This window comes from Phyllopteryx taeniolatus, chromosome 21 (assembly GCF_024500385.1).
Source record: "Phyllopteryx taeniolatus isolate TA_2022b chromosome 21, UOR_Ptae_1.2, whole genome shotgun sequence".
NCBI lineage: Eukaryota > Metazoa > Chordata > Actinopteri > Syngnathiformes > Syngnathidae > Phyllopteryx > Phyllopteryx taeniolatus.
This window is the reverse complement of record NC_084522.1, coordinates 13,418,604-13,441,075: the sequence shown is the minus strand read 5'-3', so window position 1 is coordinate 13,441,075 and position 22,472 is coordinate 13,418,604. Positions and strand designations below refer to the sequence as shown.

The 22,472-nt window shown below is 40.7% G+C and overlaps 1 protein-coding gene across 3 annotated transcripts in view; it reads left to right on the top strand.

Moving 5' to 3' along the window:
• rbms3 (RNA binding motif, single stranded interacting protein) overlaps window positions 1–22,472 on the top strand; it is a 398,433-nt gene that overhangs the window by 356,826 nt on the left and 19,135 nt on the right. For all 3 annotated transcript variants that reach the window (XM_061760185.1, XM_061760184.1, XM_061760183.1), the window contains one exon: window positions 19,277–19,387. In XM_061760185.1, coding sequence (XP_061616169.1) covers window positions 19,277–19,387 — 111 coding nt within the window. The remainder of the gene's footprint in view (window positions 1–19,276; window positions 19,388–22,472) is intronic.

The window sequence follows — 22,472 nt, the reverse complement described above, 5'->3', positions numbered from 1 at the left end:
CTCCATATAAAATGATTGTAGGACAACCGGTCCTCAAGCGTGGACACCTTGGACAGCAGGTCCTCTTGGACCACACTTGATGGCCAACTGGTCCTCGAGAAGGGTTAGGGTTAACCTTAACCTTAACCCTAACCCTAGCCGGAGTTCTAAAAAAAAAAAAAATGTTTTTACATTTGTTAAAAAAGGGAAGTTGTTGAGTTTAAAAAAAATAAAAGTAAGTTGTTAAATTTGTTTTAAAAAAAATATATAAGTACGTTGACCAGTTGTCCACATTTCCGAGGACCAGTTGTTCGTCCACCATATAAAACTATGGTCCTTGTAGAAGATAGCACTGGAGTGAATAAGTATCTGCTTTTGAAATGTATTGTAGTTTCATTTTAAATTTGGATTTTGTGTTGAAAACAAGTATTCAAACTGTGTTTCTTTTAAAAGAACTGCAAGCTTGCTCTTCCAGGCATTGTTTGCCCTCGCACCCTCTGTTTAAACAGTCAAACCTCGAAAGTGGAGCATAATCCATTCAGTGGCACATTTCAAAAAACAAAATTCCCATAACAAATAATGTAAAGTGATTCAGTTCATTCCAGGCTCAAACTGTCGCCATCATAAAAAAATCTATTTATTTTTATTTCTATTTCTATTCACTGCACAGGCAACATTTTAAATGACATTCTATCCTTGTGTGTCAAGTATTCATAGAAGTTAATCACTGTAATTAAACTAACAAACTGAAATAAAATAAAACTATTCACCCTTCAAAGATGCCTGATGGATAGGGAACAGAAAGGGGATTGCAGAAGGATACGGTAACTTCGTATTTTATATATATATATATATAGCTGAATTACTCTAACACAACCCATCGTAACATTTTATACATAGCAGTAGAAAATGTCTTCCACGCACCCAATGATGGAGTTTTGGTTCCCAGTCTGTCTCTATAAAAGTGTTTACGTCATCACATCTGTTCTGCAAACTATTGACGACATTCACTCCTTTAATCCTACTCACCCACAGATTCAGCTGGATTCATTTAGATTTGTATTTTATTTTTTTAAAGAAGATAAAAACACCTCAAAAAAAGAAAAACCTTTTGTGGTGTAGCTGGCTGCACAACCCCAAACACAACAAGCTTTTGTCATTGTTTCAGTTCAGGTCAACGGTAGTCAATCACTTTTCTGACACCCAGAAGTATCCTGGTGTCTGTTTACAAAGGGTCATGACACCAACTATGGAGCTACGTTGTTGATTTGTCAGTATGTACTGTTTAAGCAATTGCTATTTAACATATTGGTTGGTTGTGAAGAAGAAACAAACACTAACACTGTAAAATTGTTGCTTGACAAGCTTCTCAGGTCATTTTCATGCTAGTCATTTAGCCACAAGCCATTTTGCTAAGGGATTCATTCTATTAACCAAGTGTCCGCTTGGTAAAAAGTATTGCTTGACATATAGATTTGGTGGCCACAGCCACCATAATGCAGCACGTTGGTATAGTGGTTTGCATGTCGGTGTGTCGAGAGGTTATAGGCTCGAATATCTGCTCAGGTCCTCCTGTGAGTTTTGTCTCAGTTTCCTCCCACATTCCAAAAAGATGATTTAAATTTTTTTTTTCAGTCTAATAGACGATAAAACTATCCTTCGGTGTGATTTTGAGTGGGAATGGTTGTTTCTTGATATGTGCTCCGTGATTGACAGGCGACCTGTTGAGGGTTTACCGCAACTGTCACCCAAATGAGGACATGCAGTATAGACAATGGATAGATATTTTCCCATTTTTGTCCTCGGCAATCAGATGCTTTCCTATTTTGCACTCAGCTCATCTTGTGGTTGTCATCACAGTTTTACTCCTTGTTTATCTTAAAAAACACACACACACAGACAAAGCAATAGTACAATTAAAACTAATTTGTGAAATTGATCGTTTAGACCTCGTGTCAAACTCAAGGCCTTGGGGGCCACATCCGGCCCGCCACATCAATTTATGTGGCCCGCGAAAGCAAATCAAGTGCATCGACTTCACGTTTCTTGCTAAAATAACAACATTGCAAATCGTCTCCCCTTTTATATAACGTTGATGGCAAACATTTTTGTTATCAATCCCCATTTCAAAATCAACTTAATGAACAACTTTTTATTCGCTTCTGGTTTCAAGTATAATCGATTTATTTATTTATTTTGTGTATATGTAATAACATGAGGCAATTGTACATTTACTGTATATGTGTTCGCGCTCATGACGACCCCTCGAGGGAAACCATAACTACGATGTGGCCCGCAGCAAAAATGAGATTGACACCCCGTTTTAGATGCTCATTTAGATGTAGTCTCAAAAGTTTTAATAATGTTACACATGAGCATCTTCTATTTTTCCAGAAAACTTTGGTTGAGTTTGGGGATATTCCACATATCTCCCCCTTTTCTAACGTTTCTGTTTTCCAACTTGATGTCAGAGTAGCATGACTGCTTGCCTTTAGTGCTTTGTTATTTGTCAGCAGAGCTGATAGGCAAAGAGAACAGCGGCCAAAAAAGACAAATAGAGGGCACAGAACACACATATTGCTTGAAACACATCCATAGGGCTAAATCTCACTTACATACAGATCAGCAGTCACACACAGTCAAATTCTCATGCTTCCAAAGAGCGTGGCGTAGCTGCAGCGCCAACCAAGCACAGCATTGCTGTCTTTCCCCATGACTTAGCCAGGCCCCTTTTTTTTTTTTCTTCCCCCACACTAAGAAGCGTTTGTGCTAAGAATGTGGATTTGCTGGAGTGCATCGGCCCTTACATGCCGCAGGTGAAGTATTGAATTCCCCTCTGCTGCGCCCCAGCCAGTTCTCAGTGCCAGTTAGATGCTTGCTGGGGCCTCTTAGAATTGGACCGTAACTATCTGCCCTCATCAGACGGGGGGTGAATCAGTGCACTGTGAGATACCCATCTCGGTGCTTGACATTATAAAACGCACAGCGGATATACTGGGAGGACAATTGTCGGTTTCATGGATTTGACTTTGTTGAGGCAGAATTTGAGACAGTTGCTTCCATTGCTGTTTCTCTCCTCCCTCATCGCTCTCTGTCTCCCTTTGCTGTCCAGTCTGCTTCTTTGTCATCACTATTGCAATTTCACATGCCGTTATTGCCCTCCTACATTCAAAAGCATATCGTCGCTGTCCGCTAATAACTTTGCATGTCCACTTCATTTATTCCTGTTCTCCTACTTTTACTGTTAAAACTGTGTACCTTTTGTAGTTAACAAATGACATTTGTTTAATTGTGCCTCTTAAGTGGCTTCCAGAAGTATATTCAAAAACATACTGAACGTGTGCTTTAGACCGCGACTCCTCATTCGCTGTGTTCTGAAGATTAGCGCAGACTCACAACACAGTGAAGATAAAAGCTTGCCTTTTGGTGGTTTCGGTAAACCAAGTGCCAACTACCAAGGATAATAAATGTAATGTTTACAGTAGATGATTGACATAAGTATACCAAAATAATGTTGCGAAATTCTCCTTCATATTATACTCTTTCCAATGAAAAATGCCAATGCAATGCTTTGAAGACATTGTGAGCTTTGTGGAAATATTGTTACAAGCTCCTCAGAAGTCATTTCATGTATATTAGTGGTTTGGCATTTGTGCATTTTTTTTTTAATACCTGTCCTCCATTATTCACTGAAAAACTGAGCTATTGAATGTTTTCGTGATTAGGGCAAAGGGATAGTGTTGCTTTGATGCCATCTGGTAGGTTGTGACTGTAAAAACCTGACTGAAACTGACTAATCACGGATCATAACCGCTAAAATGAGTTTCCGTCGAAAGGTGTCCGGCCTCTCCCTCAGAGATAGGGTGAGAAATATGAAATGTCAAACTTGAGGCCCGAGGACCAAATCTGGCCCGCCGCATCATTTTATGTGGCGCACGAAAACACATCATTCCCGTCAACTTCAATGATTCTTGCTAAAATCTCATATGTAATAAATAATAATGTTGATATTGCAAGCACATTTTTGTTTTTTTAATCACACCCCATTTTACAGTAACTTGAACAAGTTATTATCCTTGACGTCTGATTTAAAAACTTGCTTTACATCATTTTGCTGTGTACTTTATATGCAATAATATGATGAGGCAATTAAACATTTGTACTGTTTCAGTCGTAACGGCCCTCTGAGGGAAACCATAACTGCAATGTGGCCCACGACAAAAATGATTTTGACATCCCTGTATTAAATGATGTGGTGGGCTGGAGTTTGACATGCTATACAGACTCGCTGGTCAATGCAGCACTATGGGGGGCACAAGCCAGTGCAAACTGTAGGCCGGTCCCAAGCCCGGATAAATGCAGAGGGTTGCGTCAGGAAGGACATCCAGCTTAAAACTTTGCCAAGCAAATATGAACGTTCATCCAAAGAATTCCATACCGGATCCGTCGTGGCCCGGGCTAACAACGTCCGTCCATATGCGTTGATGGACATGACACGCTTTGTTGGCTTCCTGTGTGTGATTCTGCCTTTTGTCTATACTGTATATGGAAGTTCGAGAAGGACTCATGCATAAGACAGTCTGAGCACGCAGAGGAATAGACCTCCTGCAAAGACATGACAAATAGTGTTACATGCTTCATCTAGCACCTTGATCCTCACACACGCATACCACGATGCATCCATCCAAATAGCATGTTCTCCTCAGTAAGAGGGCTTTGATAATTACCTCATTACCATGAGTACTTTGTTTAGATTGATGGAACGTATTAGAACACAAACTCTCACAGTTAAGCTATTGGTTACAACTATGATATGTCACCATAATTGGAATTGTAGCCAGCAGTACATTACATTACAATTGACAATGTTGAGCAAGAGATACAACACTGAATTTTAATTCTACCTGCACCCACTGAGGTATTGACAATAATGGACAGACAAATGAGTCAATGGGTGGTGATTGATCAGTCATCTTTCACTTTGAGGACAAATACCTACACAGTCGTCAAACATCTTTCGCGGACAGGTCAAATCCTTCATTGGTGTTACAGGATTATCAGATCTGCGAGACAGCAGGATTCATTCCTGTGTGTTCAAGTGTGTGTCAGAGGTTACACTAATGGTATGGTTGTACATATGTTAGAGATTCATAATACAAAAAGGTAAAACGTTATTCCAACAAATGTAGTTTGTCTACATCAGTCTGCTGGATATATAGCACACATACAATGTAAACTTGTCACAAACACCACCATTTCAAATCCCAGAAATAGCTTACAAAGGATTATACAATATATGATTAGCTGCTAATAGACATTTTTACTTTATTATTGTTTTTTTTAACCTGTCCTGTTCAGCTGCATGGCTATGCAGAATGGTGGATCCGTATGCCTTTGGTGCTGGAACATTTTTGCTATGCAACAGGGGAGTTTGAATTACTCCATCTGCTTATTTTTGATTTGTATAATTAGTCTGATGTTTATTGAAAATGCAGCCGGACAGAAAAGGGTTTCAAGGGACAGACCGAGAGACAGAACGGACAAGGGGAATAGGGCTGCGATAGTTAGACAATCTAGATATTTGGCCACAAGTAATGTTACAACAGTCAAATCATGTTCTTATGTGTGGATGTGGGGGGACACCCGGTGAGGGCATGCAATAACAATAGGACAAGATGAGAGATGGCAGAAAATGACAGGACAGGACAGGACAGGATGTGAGAAATGAGCAAGGTGGTGCTACTGATGAGTGGTGCAGTGGGATGCTTTTTATAGTGTGTAAACATCTGTGAGTTGATATCTTAATATAACCTGTGTTATTATGAGTGGTCCTAGCACAAGCAATGAAAGCTCGTCTGTGGAACGTATGAGTGAATGAACACCATATCACATGCATGTTAGTCAACTGGTGTACGGAGTTGCTGAGCTGGCACATTAAGGACGGGTGGGGGTGGGCCAAGCCAGCGAGCCCATCCCGTGGGGGACCCATCCAGGAGGGCGCCACCCACTCCCAAGGACCCAGGGCGGTCCCCTAGCCCAACCGATGCAACCCGACCAGTCCCAAAGGACCCCAATTTCCCCACGGCCACCACCACCCTCATCATCTGCCACCAACAGGGCCCAACGCAGGAGCCAGCTGCCTCCTGATAAAGGTCACAGCCCAAAGATGAGCCCATGTTAAGCACCCATCGCAAGCAATAACAGGCAAGGGCACCAGGAGAGGGGAGAGGAAGGCGGGGACCCAAGAGAAGGGAGGGGGGTGTGGGTGACCCCCATCTGGCCCTTTCGGTTGTCGGGCCGCGGGGAGGGTTCAGTCCCCAGGAGTCAAGCTAATATCACAAAAACTGTAATTGCACAAAATATCTTCAGCTCTCAAAATATTTTAGATTTTGTCATAGTGTTGCCATCAGCAACAATACATCTGTCATGTTTCTTCTTATTTATTGCATATTTTCGTTGCACTCATCTTCAAAACTTTAATAAATGTCCAGGCTTTCAACTGGACATATTTTGGACAAAGTACTTTTTAATTGGTTGTATAAAAATAGTTGGTACTCTGGAGTGCCTGGCCATTCATCAAGTTTGAAATTAAACAACCAGTTAACTGCGATATTCGGCAAATGGGTCTGTGAGCAAGTCGTTCTGAATTTTGCCGAATTGCCAAGTCACAATGTTAGATTTATATTACTGGCAATGTGTCCACCACATATTCCACATACACGTATACACTCCACTAATTGAATGTGGACAAAAATGCAGTCTGTCTACTTCAGGTTCAAATTTAACATTCTTAGTGGTAATACATACATGCGTAAAGATAATTTAACTGCTGTTAATAGTAAAACTTTAAAAACGAAATATTGCGTACAGTACACACCTAACATAGATAATGACAAAATATATGCTTGGGAGTCAAATCACTTCACAAAAAGACTAAACACAGCTTCTACTTATTCTCATTTTATTATCATTACATTTTTATCATCTCAAATAGGCCGTGTTGTACTGACACACAACAAGAAATATTTGCCGTTTTCCTATGCTTTCTGGTTGAATGTCCATCATTTTTCCTCTTTGCCCAACACGGTACCATTTTGTCTCAAAAAAGTCAAAAGAAATGGCAAAACACACTTGTGGAGTTGGTAATCATTTGAAAAGAAGAGCTAAGAGCTATTTTCCTTGACGTCATGAAAACATTTCTCTTCATTGTGTGCAGACTGTATTGCCAAGTTCAAGACTGAGCCAATGATTTTTTTTTTTTTTTAATCGGGTAAAATTAATAATTGTACATTTTGTAGGTCTGGGAAAATGTACTTTTTCTGAGAATAATCAAATTGGATTTATATCGTGTTGAAAAAGGCCTTGAGATGTGCTGAAGTCTCGATATAATTCTTGATAGGATTATCGACCCTGGATTATTGTCTTTTAGGACATATTTTTCCACAAAAAGAAAAACAAATTATTTCACCTTAGGGGCATTTAAGGTTTCCCACTCGATACATTTGTTTATCAACTCTGGAGCGACTCCATGAATATGCAGAGGAACATTGCGTAGTTTCTCTTATTAATACAAAAAAATAGTTGGTAAAATCGTCGTAAAAGGGAGTTATAGACATTGATTTTGTACATGCCAGGCTGCTCACACATTATCAACTTGCTATCATTTTCAGCATACAGTTTAGCCTTTCATATATTTTTGCAGGCCACCTACTAAGCAGTCATGAGCGATTTGATGTAAACCCACTATTTCTCTACTCTGTCAGTCTAGGTATTTGGAAATAGGTTCAGTGTGTCTCCGTCTACGTCGGTAGTCGTAGAACAGTCATAGTGCTCTATTTGCTCCGAGGGGGGATTCATGCTGCGGATTAGAGTGAAAAGCCCCAGATGCTGGCTCTTTTTTCGGGACTTACATGAATAGAAATGTGCCTGAGGGTGGATTCTCTGCCCACAGTCTGCAGACAAAAGTGTTATATGCCACTTTTTACACAGCATGAAAACACACAAAGAAGGATGTGAATTTACACAGAGACACACACACACACTCCCACACACACACACAGATCATGTACACAAATGCAGATAAAACACCCACACCTGCACTGTGGTCATTGATGACTCACTATAGTTAATTGTCTTTGATCATGTAACGTGTGTCGGTTTGGTGAATATGAACTTTTCAGGTAGGCAACGTTGTACTCTTGGCATTCTGTCTTGCAAAATATTTGCAATCATTAGCAGATGTGGGCCAGAGTTTCCAGCTCAAAAACACCCTTCCTATTATGTGAGCAGATGTGACTGAGATGGGGAAAATAATGAAGTACAAATATGTTTTGAGTGCGTCTGATGTGCAGTTTGCAGGGGTGTGCGTGCCACTGGTACACACACGGCATACACGCACCGACATCAGGCTGCAAGCCGCAAAACCTCCCAGTTGAAAAAGGAACTGTCAAATTCAGAGAGGAATGTTTTAAGTGAAGTCAGGGTCCTCCTTCATGTAGACTACAAGTCACACATTGTTTGACTATGACTTGCTGTGGTCATGTTTGACGTTTGTGAGGATTTGACTACACCTCATTCCTTCCTTATGTGGTGAAAAGAGTTGCCTTTTTCATTCTATACCATTCATGTACGCTGTAAAAAGAAGATCATGGTGCCTGTGGAGATATGCGGTACGTTGTCATTGGTTTTCCGAAGTACTGCTTATGCATGTTTACGCTTATGCTTTGGGTATGATGTTATACAGTCCCAAAAAATGTACCCATAAATAAGTGTAGAAATTGTTTTCTGGCACTGTACCAGCCATATTTTTTCCTCTGCAGGTCAGTTTTATATTATCACTGTCTGAATACTTGCCTCAGGCGATTGAACTGAGGGTGAGGAAATTATCCCCTCGAGCAGGCAGCGAGATGTCAGTGAACATTTGAAGCGATGATAGAGTAGATGCGCCCAAGGCATCATGTTGGATGTGTTCACCTGCAGCAATGGAGCTGAGAGATCAAAATTATTGGATGTCTGAATGCTCACCTCCGGCATTTTAGATAGTGATCAAATAGGATAGGATCCCAATGGAGAATATGAGATATTTTCCTTTAGTCCACTGTTCTTTCATTTTAGAGACCGTTGTATTTATAGTTAGTTCCTAAAATATGAAGAATGTTTGATATACATAGTTTTTACAGCACTAGTAGTACCAACCTGTAGAAAACAAAGTGTATGCACTCTTTGAACTCACCACACTGCTCTGTAATTGGTTAAATCCACCTCACATTTATGGATGCCATGTTGTCAAAACACGGTCCCCAATCCTGGCGTTGTCTTGCATTAGCCTTAGTCAGTTTTGGGCATTTTTTAAATAGATTTTTGACTATTTTGGTATTGTTGCTTAAAACGGATAAATAATGAATTTATTTTCTGGCAAAAAATTATACATTTTTTAAAAGGGGGTGTGATCGCCAATGCAGGCCCCGCCCCATTCTGATGGCTTTGGTTAAAAAAAACATTTTAATAATCATAGCATGTCTGAATATTCTCATTCATCCAGGTCATTTCATTCTCAGGGGTCTAAATCGAACTGGACTGTTCTGTTTGTCTTAGAAAACGTTTTGCCTCTCATCGGAGCGGGCTTCATCAGTTCATGCAACAAGGCTAAGTTAGGACGCACTAGCCAGTGTTTGTGGGGAGAACTCAACTATTTATGCTCCTACTTAGAGGCATGCCCCACACCATGTATGGAATCATTCTTTTGGAATGCAAAAAAGGGGGAGAGCCATTAAGCCGAGAGGAGGCCATTGTCAGTCCACCAGAGTCGTTGGGTGGAAAGTCCCTCAATGATATTTGATTCAGTGAAAAAGTGGTCGTGGAGTCACCTAACGGCTTAGGAGGCCTTGCTGTTTGTTGGAGGCAGAATAATTTCGTTTCTTTGGAATGGACAAAAGGACGGCATTCTAAGTAAGAGAGAGGTGATGTTGTAAGGCCTCTCCTCTGTTAAGTGATGTTTTTTCCACCTTTGTGTATATGGCCTCTCTCACCCCTCTTTCAAACCATCTGTCTTCCCAGTCCAGAACATAAAATTTTTTGTCCTCAAAAGAGTGCTGTTTCTCTTTGAGGTGCAAGTAGACAGCTGAGTCTTGAGCTAAGGAGTTTGTTTGCCTGTCTGTGATGTGCCATGGTTGCTCGGTTTCCCCAATGTATGTATCCTCACTGCACTTGACCGCATACACCAGATTGCTTTTCTGCGTGTGTAGTGTCCGGTGTTTGGGGTGTACCAGCCTTTGTCTCAGGGTGTTACCAGGTTTGAAGTGTGCCGGATTGTTGTCGGTTGAAAATCCTTCTGCGTTACTCAGACAGACCTGATACGTACAGAAAATCAATATCGTTGCATCTGTTACTCTTTTCTTTCTCATCCACCATGCTCCTCTCCCTTCTGAAATTGGATGCACTTTTCGCAAATGACCAGCTGGGATAATCACAGGTTTGGATGGCCTCCCTCACGTTTCTGTGCTCTTTTTCTTTGGCTTGTGGACTGGTTGGAATGTTATTAGTTCTGTGCTGTACGGTACGTACAACGCCCAGTTTGTGTTCCAGGGGGTGGTATGAGTCAAAAAGTAAGTACTGGTCAGTGTGTGTGGATTTTCTGTAAACCCCAACATGGAGGCCCCCGTCGTCTCCAATGTGGACATCAGTCCGAAAAGGCAACTTATTGTTTTTGACATCCTCACGTGTGAGCTTGATGTTATTGTCCACGGAGTTAATGTCCTCGGTGAAGGCTTACACTTCTTGGCTTTTGATTTTTTTTTTGCGTCATCCACGTCTGTACCAATGGCTTGGAGATGTATCCTTAAAGGGGTTAAGAGCTCTCCTTTCCATGTCCTCCATGTACAGGTTTGCTACGATGGGGGATACCTTGGAGCCCATAGCACAACCGTGTTTTTGTCTGTAAAATGTTTCCATGAATTGAAAATATGTTGTGTTAAGACAAAGTTCCAGCAAGTGGCATTCTGTTCGGGGTTAAGTGTGGGCCTGTCTAGGAGGCTTTGATCAAGCAGTAGCCATTGCCTCAAAGTTTCCAATGCATCCTGGGCTGTAATGGACATGAACAAAGAGGTGACATCGAATGAAATGATAGTTTCATTTGCATCCAGCTCGAGGTCTATGACCTTATCAACAAAGTCCATTGAGTTTGTAGTACTGCCAACCAAGGATGGTAGGATGTTGGCCACATACTTAGCAATGTTTTAAGTAACAGAGTTGATGCTGCTGACAATGGATCTGAGAAGTGGGCCTTCTTTGTGTATTTTTGGCAGAACATAAATACCAGGAATGGTCTCCATTGGATATAGCCGGTAACAAAGTGCATGGTGGATGGGTCCTGACTTGTTTAACGTTTGTAAATGCTCACTGATTTTTCTCTTGTACTCGTTGTTTGGGTCTCTTTTGAGTCTTTCATATGTGTTGGTATCACTAAGAAGTGTGAGTACCTTGTTATGGTAGTCTGTTGTGTTAAGGATTACTGTGCATCTCCCCTTATCTGCTGGCAAGATTGTGATGTTTTCATCCTGGCTCAGCGATGTCAACGCTTTCCTCCAAGGAGAGGTTGGGAGGTGGTTCAGGGTCGGGCTTTGTCGTTCGGAAGTGCTGCAGACACTTTTAACCTGGTTTTGTTCCCTACAGTTTCTGTTAGTTTGTTATTCCTAATAGCTGATTCGGTCGCTGTGATCATATTAACTCTTGGAACTTGTGGTGTCATGGCAAAATTCAAACCTTTGCCCAACCCCTTCTCTGATTGGGTAAATTCTCAATCTGACAAGTTGTTTACCCATGTCTTGTGTACTTCCTCATTAGTTGCGTTCCCTTTTTTTACTCCAATGCATAGTGACAATATGTCTCAAGGTGGGTGTCGCTCGCACATTACAGTCCATCATTTTATTTCGAAGTCTTTGTAATAGTACAAATTCTCTAAATGAATCAGAAGATGTATTTTTCTGAGATGTTTCAGGGCCAGAAAGTTATAGCACAACTGTAACATTTCCATTGCCACCTCTAAAAAAAACACTGATTCACTCAAGTTTTTCCTGTGCAAAAATGGACGCAAATTTCATTGCTCACGCAAACACGTGGAAGGTGATCTACTAATCTGGCGCACCATGAATTGAAGTCTGCCAATTGCACTAAATTGGTTCGCAGTTCATTTTGCGTGTTCTGGGAGGAGTATCTGCAAATACATGAATTTAGCAATGTGCAATGTTATTTGTCAAACTTGAGATGAATTACTGATTTTGTATCTTTACATACCGTGTCTGAAAGGCAGATGCAAACAGCACTGCTGTGGGTAACCATAATGACGATGCGCAGGCAAAATGAGAGGAGACGGATCTTTTCCACTCCTTCATTGTCGGAAACAAAAATCATCACGACTTATCTTGTTTTCAGCAATGCAATTTTAGATATTTTGAATGAGCCAGTCACATGAAGGAGTCATGTCATATAACCTATGACAAAACTCCTTTCAGCTCTGCTCTCACTTTCCTTGCATCTGTGTCACTCCAGCGCAGTCACAATTGTCTGTTGCTTGCCTCTCCCGGAGTTTTTTTTTGGGTGTGTTGTCCTCAGTTTTAAACTCAATGTTATGTAGGATGAGCACTCATGACAGATTAAATCTAACAAACAATGGCTTTGATGCGGTTGGTAGTTTCACCCAAATTGTTGTTATAGATTTATCTTCTATAAGTCAGTAATATGTGTGGTTGTCTTTCACTAACGCTTCCAATTCCATCACTTCAAACTTGGTTTTGCGCTTGCCGAGGTCTCCAAATTATTCCATGAGTGCTACCTAAATGGCAAAAGGTTTGTGAATTCAGTAGTCTCTACCATTTTTACACCTGTTAGAGTTGGTGTACACGCAATTTAACACCCGCTATTTGGGATCTTATTAAAAGATCACAATCTTAGTAAATCACGTATCACACGGTCACCCACATCATACGCAGTCTTACTTTACTGTTACTTTTTTTCATCACTAAACACGGTGGTAAATGATATCAAATTACTGTAATGCATGGAATGCAAACAAAATATGTAACAAGAACGAAGTAACAAGTAAATTAGAAAAACAAACATGTCTTACCCGATGTCATTTTATGTATAAAAGGGGGTTCTTTCGACAGTAAGAAGTATTTTCCAAAGGAAAACATTTTTTAAGAATCTCGCCATTTTACAAGGCTCTCTGCTCCTGCAACCTTCGGGAACACTTGGGAAACATCGGCGCGTGACCGATGTTTCTTCTTCCTTGGTTTTGTGGGATTAAGTGTGATCATGCGAGACTTCGAGCTCGGCAGTGCAATAGAATCTTTGTGTGGTCTGCAGGGTTGAGATTCTCGGAGCACATCACACACATGAGGACCAAAACTATCGAATGTCCGATTTTTTTTTTTGTCTTTGTATGGCGTATGTAGCAGATTTAAAAAAAAAAAAAAAAAAAAAAAAAAAAAAAAAAAAAAAAAGAATTAAGAGTGGAAAAGTCTTTATTTGTGTACCAGGCCAAAGGTCACTGGTGTTGTAGTGGTACATTTGCCTGATTTTGGTGTGGGCAGCGTGAGTTCGGTGTCCACTCAGTGACAGTGCGACTGGTTGAATTGCCTCTATCTGTGCCTTGCGACTGACTGGGTGTAGTCTGCTGTCAGCTGGGAGATGCTCCAGCTCCCTACGATCTTGAACAGGATAAGGACTATAGAAAAATGGATAGATAGGCATATCTTCTTATTAGAGCAATTTAATGGTGCCCTAAAAAAACAGGTACACAATTGTAGTGTTCCAGGGTGAGTACTAAAAATATACATGTGCCTGTAACATAGAGCTTGAGCCTAGCTTTTGTGCTTTTCACAAGGTGTGGATACTGTGCTCATAATGAATCAGTCAGGCAAAACACCTGCTGTGTATGTGACATTTATCTGCTCTATTAAGAGTGTGGTGACTGTGCAAGCCATCTGATACTGATCAGCAATCCGTCAGTCCTTGAAGACGTTTTTCACTTGTAATTGGCGACCATCATAAAAAAAACAAAAAAAAAACTGCAGGTGTTACATTTCTTATTTACTGTACATTGTCTGGTTGAGTGTATATCAATGCCGGTAACAACCGCGGGACTTGTATTATCTGTGTGTCTGTCGGGATCATGATCAATATCTTAATCATGATGGGTCACATACCTGTATGTACGCACACAAAGGAGAGGCGTCAAAATAGGCCTTGGCATTCATGTCAGTCTTTAATTTTCTTTTATAGTCTGTCTACGGAGGGACATAAATCCATATAGCCCCCACCACACGTGCGCGCGCACTCACACACACACTAACACCCCACCTCTCTGTCTGTCTCTCTCTCTCTCTCTCTCTCTCTCTCTCTCTCTCTCTCTCTCTCTCTCTCTCTCTCTCTCAGACACTGCCTCTCACAAACACGTAAAATCGAAATCACAAATCGGCTTAACTCTCCCTGACACGTCTGTGAATTAAGCCCTTCCGTTGCTCTCCCATTTCCATTATGAAGGGCATTGTCAGCAGCAGAATCGGTTACAGCTGCTACTTCCTTCCTCCCTCACACTCACCTTTGCTTCCCTTCCACTCTCACGTTCTCTGCTTCTCTTCCTCTCACTCTATCTTTCTATTTGCTTTCTTGTGCTTCCTGACATCCTCCATCCACTCTCCCCATAATCATTGGGGTACAAATCAAAGCAAGAAATAAACGGGAAGAGAGTGTTATTTGTTTTACTGTTGTATACAATATCAACTATAAAATAGCCGAGTAAGAGTTATAAATAATGTAATACCTTTCATATCCTTCAATACAAATACAAACAAATGTATTTGTTTGACAATGGTCCTGTAAAATAATATTTTCTATTTGCAGCATTGAATTGGTGGGGCCCAAAGTAATATTTTCTTTTATAGGGGCCCCAATTCGCTGGAAGTGCCCCTGGCATCGGCGCTCTACTTGCAGCACAGGTATTATGCACATAGCTAACTAAACACCCAAGTATGAGTTCTAGAACTTTAATTGCAATGCTTTACAGACAAAGGTCACCCCAAATTCACTGCGCATGTGGAAATTGTTTGGTTTTTAAACACATTCAAAATAAAATGTTTTCAGTTACACGTTGTGTTTGTTTATGAAGTTACATAGTCAACTACTGGCTTAGCATGTATACCACAACATAAGTCAAAACCTTTTCATGAGTCTTTTACCATTATTCTGTAAGTTTAAAATTATATACCGAGGTCCTTGGTTTGTCATACTTGCTCTTTTTCTTCATATAGTTTTATATTTTTGCCCAGAAGTGTTTTTCATACAAATAATTGTTTTTTATTATGACTTCAGTACTGCCTAAGCATAGGTTACTGATGGACTATGATAGACTATGTCACCGCCATAGGAATGAAACCGAGGACCCCCTGTACCATGAGAATGTACAGTATCATTCTGACAGGTTTTCTGCACAATGTGTTCTCCAATAGGTCCAAACAGTCACCAGTAGGTTGTAAAGATGTGCGCGCGCACACACACACAAAATCCTTTATTGTGTTAAATCCCCCTACACGTCTTTTCGTCACACACACAAACACAAAAGGACATTCACACAAAGTGAGAAGAGACACAAGCTGAGCTGTGGAAAATGGCTTGAAAGGTTTATGTTCCTCATAGTGCATCAGCATCTAAGATGAGGTTCTCTCGTGACGGGTAAAGAAAGAGCAACACGTTTCCCTTGTGTTGTTTGGCACTGTGAAAGCTTCCAGCGTTCTCATCCGCCCATTAGGGAAAACATGCCGAGCGTTGCAGCAAGGGCACAGAAAGAAGGAGAAAAAGCTTCTTAGCGATCAATGAGCCACACCAGCTTGTATTATTTATGCATCAGCAGCATATATTGACCCTTTTGATGGAGCAAAGATAGAAGAGTATATTGATTGTGAAAATAGTGCCATTCCCTATGTTCTATTGGTAATTATTTGCATTGTACCTTTCTTTCATCCCGAGCACTATTACCCTAATAGTGCATCAGCCCCGCACCTTTATTCTCACATTGTTCACTCCATTCACTCGCAACACCATCTTGTTTCTTGACTTTATATTTCTTCCCTTCTTGCTCTCACAGTTCTCTACCCATTCAAACATGAACATCCTTTTTTACTTCATTACTCTCTATCTCCTTTCAAAAATATAGCTGACAGTTGATAGTTTATTTATTTATTTATTTTGTGAGGTGAAGCGGCTCAGAAAATGGACGGATGGGTTTAAGTTCATACATGTAGCTGTTTCTCAGGTCAATGAATACGCGAGACACTTAAGAGAAAGGTGCTTCAAATTATTTGTAAATTATTGGTACCATCAGACATCTCGTTCAGTCATCAAACACCATGAAAACTAAGTACAAATGAACACAATATCAGTTCCAAGATCAATGCAAAATACAGTGAAGCATGCAACTATAAAAGTATGAAGAAAATTACCTCAGTCCGCCTGCCAACGACGCTAATCTGAGATTCAAGACTGCATCTTTGTTTCTTCTTTCTGTAGCTATCAGAATCAGTTTGTTAGCCATTTGTGGCAGCACCACATAAGAAAACAGTTGTGAGAGCTCAGGAACATACATCAACAGTAAAACAAGGATTTCAAAACAAAAAAAAACATGTATGCATGTGGAAAAGGCAGATAATCATTTTACAGACAAGTGATAAATTACTGTACATAATACTGCATATTAAAAAAATATATATATATTTAACTCCAAGGCTTCTAGCACCTGACATAAAAAAGGGGAACCGGATGCAAGATGCCAGAAAGTGCCAGAAAGACGATAGGTATATCACACGCAGAAGCTTGTAGCAAAACAAGAGGCGAAGCAATTCATAGAATGGAAATGTTTACCTGAAGGAAAAAGAACAAAAAGGCTGGAAGCAGGATGGCCTTTTAGGTAATTTATAAAACTCAAACCCTGAGATAAAAGCCTGGCAAGGTATGTCATTCAGGTCAGGGAGATCAGTGCCGGTCGACCAACTGTTAATTGATTCCTGATCCTTCATAATTAGTCATGATCTGTGTTTCCGTTGACTTGTTTACGATTAGATTGAGTTTGTCTCATGTTTTGTCAAGTTTTCCTGCGTCACACATTCAAGTCTTGTCTGGTTGTTTGGTTTTCATCTCCCCACCTGTTCTCGTCAGCCCTCAGCCTTGTCTCAACCAATCAGTTCCCTCCAGCTACTCATGTCTTGTCACGGTGTGCCTCGTTGCCTCGTTAGTTTGCTTGTATTTAGTTCCCTGGTTTCTTTTGGTCTTTGTCAGATCATTTTTGTTGCTGTAAGTCGCATCCCTAGTCATGTCTTGTTTCGATGAGTTTATTTAGTTTTATAGTGTTCCTTTGATACTTGATTTTCTGGGACTTTGTTCATTTGTGTTGAGATTTTTTACATGATCCTTTTTGCTTTTTCTGTTTTTGAAAATAAATAGCTATTTTGAAAAACCTGCATTCCCGCCTTGCCTCCCTGCTTCCCAGTGCAGTGGTCCTATATTTTTGCCATCACCACGAATCCTAACATGTACATAGGAGGGGAAAAACACATTGCTGTGACTTTTTTAACAGTTATTCTCCTGTTTAAGGGCCAGCTAAGATCACCTGTAACGGTCAATCTAAAAACATTCAACTGCTCACCATCTCAACCTTTAAGCATGCTTTTAAGGATTAAAGGGTGACTGTATGCCTTCCCGCAGCTCCAATCAATGACGAGCTCCTTCATTGTGGAGGCAGTGGAAGTTATATTGTTGGCCACACTCCACTCAACTAGATTTAGCACCTCAGATCTGTAAAGATTCATCATTGGACTCTATACATGCAATGACAGTCCTGTCATCAGCATACTTTACGACCAGATTATTTTGTTGCGAGGCAGAATAATCATAAGCAGAGAGAGAGAACAACAGTGGAATGCAGCCCTTTGGGGGGCTTGTACAGTACTTAAAAGATGTTCATCGTATATTAAATCAGTTAACAGTTAACACAGTTAATTCCAATTATACAGGTGAAAACGAAGAACATTTACCCGTAGTGTGTCACGAACATTGTCATGAGATTCAGGACTTATTTGTACTTGCTTTGTGTCCTGAAACTCCTTTTTCCAACATGTCAGTCTCGCTACGATCTCTTAACTCAATTCTATCGTCTAAAAGGGGTTTGCTCCTAAAGCGTTATGACATGGAGATGTTTAATTAAGAGAATATGTTATTTAAGACTTTACATCATGGAGGTGATTACTTAAGACACCACTACCCACAATGTTTGCCGTATGTCATTTACATTAATGGTGTTATCTTTTTCTGAAGGGAACCATATTTGATAACTTATGTCTGTGTTCAAACTACAGTATTAGACCCTGTACATCTCATTGAGATCGCAGAAATTCATTTCTCTCAGCTAGCAAGTACAGAGAGATGATCTTAACATATGTTTATCTGTATTCTGAAGAAAGCAATACTATTGTAATATAATTATATTTGACAAAAAATATAATTTAATCTACTTCAAAAACTGATAATGGATCTGCACATCCATCCATCCATCTTCTACCGCTTATCCGAGGTCGGATCGCACATATTTGTCAAATACTACTTAAGTTACTATTAGTGTTTAGTTCCCACTCTGTGGTGGAGTCAATTATTTGTCTCTATATGTTCCCTGATCGCGGCACGGTGGGCGACTTGTTAGAGCGTCTGCCTCACAGTTCTGAGGACCGGGGTTCGCCCCCGGCCCCGCCTGTGTGGAGTTTGCATGTTCTCCCCGTGCATGCGTGGGTTTTCTCCGGGCACTCCGGTTTCCTCCCACATCCCAAAAACATGCATGGTAAGTTAATTGATGTCTCTAAATTGCCCCTGGGTGTGAATGTGAGTGCGAATTGTTATTTGTTTGTATGTGCCCTGCGATTGGCTGGCAACCAGTTCAGGGTGTACCCTGCCTCCTGCCCGAAGATAGCTGGGATCGGCTCCAGCATGCCCGCGACCCTTGTGAGGAGAAGCGGCTTGGAAAATGGATGGATGGATGTTCCCTGATTAACTGCCAACTTATCCAGGGTATAGTCCACCATTTGCCCATGGGAGAGGGTCTGTGCCCTCCCCTGTGCTGCTGAACGCGATGGGCACTATTATTTGCGAGAATAGGGTCTTTGTAAATGTTTGCAGCACTCTCAATAAATAATTATATATATATTATTATATTCATTTAAACTGAAAATGTTGTGCCCCATTTTGTCTCTTCATCCAGGGTGCAGTGATCACGCCAGCCATGGACCACACTATGTCCATGCAGCCTGCCAGCATGATGGGCCCCCTTACCCAGCAGATGAACCATCTGTCCCTGGGCACCACAGGAAGTGTGAGTACCGCTTGCATCTGCCCGTACTAAACAAGTGTTGAGAAACTCTTACCCTTCATTTTTATATACAGTTCTAAGAGTTGAGATAATCTGTTACTTGTAACCTTAAAGAACTGCATGAGGTTACTTTTACCATATTTTTATGACGAGTTGACTAAAAAAAATGTTCTGAGATGTTCCTAATACTTTGAAATGCGCTCATAATTTAGCAATAGAATGTTATATTTGTAAATGTTGTATTGAATCTCATTAGAGAAGCACAAGCTAACTGTTGAGTGAGATACAGGGGGAGATTATGACAATGACCTGAAATCGTTGCAGATACGACCTTTATCACTCTCCGAAACATCTGCTGAGATGAGCTTCGGTTGGTGTTGAATGGCTTTTTGCACAAATGCCTGCTCTAGCAGTTTGGTGTTTTCATCAGTGGTGGTAGTCTCAGAGCCTTCCGGTGCTTGGTTTGTCAAGGACAGATCCTGTTTCAAGGAACTTCCCATGGATAGCGTAAATGGTAATACGCATTGGAGGAGTGTGATGGCCATAAAGCTTCTCAAACTAACGCTGAACTTCAGTTGGTCGTAGAAAAACTGAAAGGTTTATGCTGTCAAATGCTGATTGCATCACGTCTGTCCGAATGGTATCTCAAACAAAATTTTAAAAATGAAGTGCATACTGACTTTTGGGACACCCAGTATTATGTAACACATGCATTAGACCACTTGTCATTAAAAAATTAAATAAGAAAAGGGAGAAGCAACCATGCAGCATCATGGGGTGTTTTAACGTGGGCTCTTTCAATTACAGTGAGCTCTCGACCTGTTCCCATTTTGAACAGGAATGTGGAATTCCACCATTTTAGACCAAAATCTACGCTTGCTAACTGGGCTTCTCTGAGAAGTCTGAAATTATAATTAACCACTAAAAATAATTATTCTGTTCATTAATGCAAGTGAATATACTTTGGCATCTTAATCAACAAATTATAACGTGCTCTACTTTTTATTTGTAAAAAAATACTTATTGGATTGCCATTGTATGCAGAGTATTTCCATTTGTGTGAGGGGGAAAAAAAGCATGCTCTCTTGGTTTGAGATCAGGTAACTGATTTGGCCATGTTATTTGCCTTCAAAAAGTCTTGCATTTCTTTTGCTGTATCCAGTATTGTGCCTATACCGTACCACTGCCTTCACCATGTATGACACATGAAGTGGAATGCTTTAGATCATAAATTATTTCTTCCCTTCTCCCGACTTCTCCAACATAATTATAGCTGTATATATGATTGTGTATATTCATTTTCTTCTGTGAGGATGCAATCATTTTATCATGATAAACAAGCCTCCTAGTTTTAGAAAACTTTAATGTACTACCTTTCCCTGCAATATTTGAGAACTCTGACGTTACAGCGTATTGATTCTTTCTGCTTCCTCACTATTACACTTTAATTTCTCACACAGTGGCCCTCTCTCTCACATGCTACATTACATGTGAAATATATCGCTCCATCAGTTTTTCTCACTCACACACACACACCTGCCCACAATCGCTGCCTTTAAATCGAGAACCACCTCCATTCCCAGATCGCGGCGGTTTAAAATTGTCACCAGTCTTCCTGCTTTTAACCCTCATGCCCGGGGCACAGCTTTGCTCTGCCTTGCCGTTTAATCACAATGTAGGTGTATGTGTGATTGAAACAGTGCTATACCGTGACCAATGTGTTTCCCAGTTAGCTTTCAGTGACTGTGATGCCATGTTGGTCCTGTCAGGAATGACCAACCCCTGCATAATCTGCCACAGCTGCGCTAACAGCCAGGATTAGACATAGGCTAAGCCACGACGATGGCTTTTGATGTCTGATGATTTGTATCAGTTGAAGAAGAAAGTAGGTTAAAGGAAGTCTTTTTATTTCTATTCTCTTTCCTTCACTACTTTCTGTCTGCTTATGTTTCCTGGGGCCATGTGACGTGTCTGTGTAGCGTTTCTCTATTGGTTAGCTGCACAGCCTCCATGCAACATTTGATAGTCCTGTCCTTTCCATGCCACATGTGGACAACTTTTCACAGTGACTAGTTGAGAAAGCCTGCAAAAGAGAGACTTCTCAAGTAAAGTGGACTTGACATCAGAGATCCTCAAGTGCACGCACATGTGGTGGGGTTGTTTGGAGCAACCTGCTTCTGGTTACATGACTTTGCCACAGACTGAGGTGGCAACAGTACTCACGCGACGAGTACAGATACAAAAAAAGACTGGTAAAAGTAGAAGGACTGATCAAATTCCTTTATTTCAGTAAAAGCAAAAAATACAATCTCTGAAATTTAAAAACAAGTCTATTGTGTACGTAATACAATATCCATTTTGATAACCAGGCACAACAACAAAAAACCTCTCTGCACACAAAATAGTTTCCCTTTTTTTTTTCAATCCTTTCTGACTCTACATGATTGGCAACCAATGTGGGGTGTAGTCTGGTTTTAAGGCCAGTCAAATTTTGGAGTCTGATTGTTGTCACGTCAAAATCGAGTCCATACATTTCCAATTATGCTGGTTTGAATGTAAATTCTGAAGTGAATGCTTTTATCATACCTTGAGTTTGGTGGAAACATCTTGTTTTACATTGCTCTCTACATTTAGAACAAAAGAGAAACGTGAAAGAATATACCATATGCCGAAAGTTGGGTAAATTAAATGGGCTCATATTCAGTGCAATATAACGCCAGTGGCGTCTGAATACTATTTTATAGAATGGTCATCGATGTTGTCACTCTTAACACATTTGACTAGCAATGAATACTGTGAGAAAAGGAGAAATCCCATTGGAGATCAAATCTGAGGATTGACCGCCAGCATCCTGGTTTCACCTTAGAAGTTCCACTGGAAGGCACAAACTCCTTGTGGCATTATCTGGCCAACACATTCTGTGGTGGAAACCAATTCAGGGTTTACCATTGAATCATACCACTTGGTGAAAATGTGGCTTGACTGTGAAGGCTAGTAACCTCTGTAGGAGGCGCCGCACCTCAGAATACTCTTGGCGACTCGACAAACTCTGCCTTTGTACGGTTGTGGCTTTCCTCCTCTCACAAAG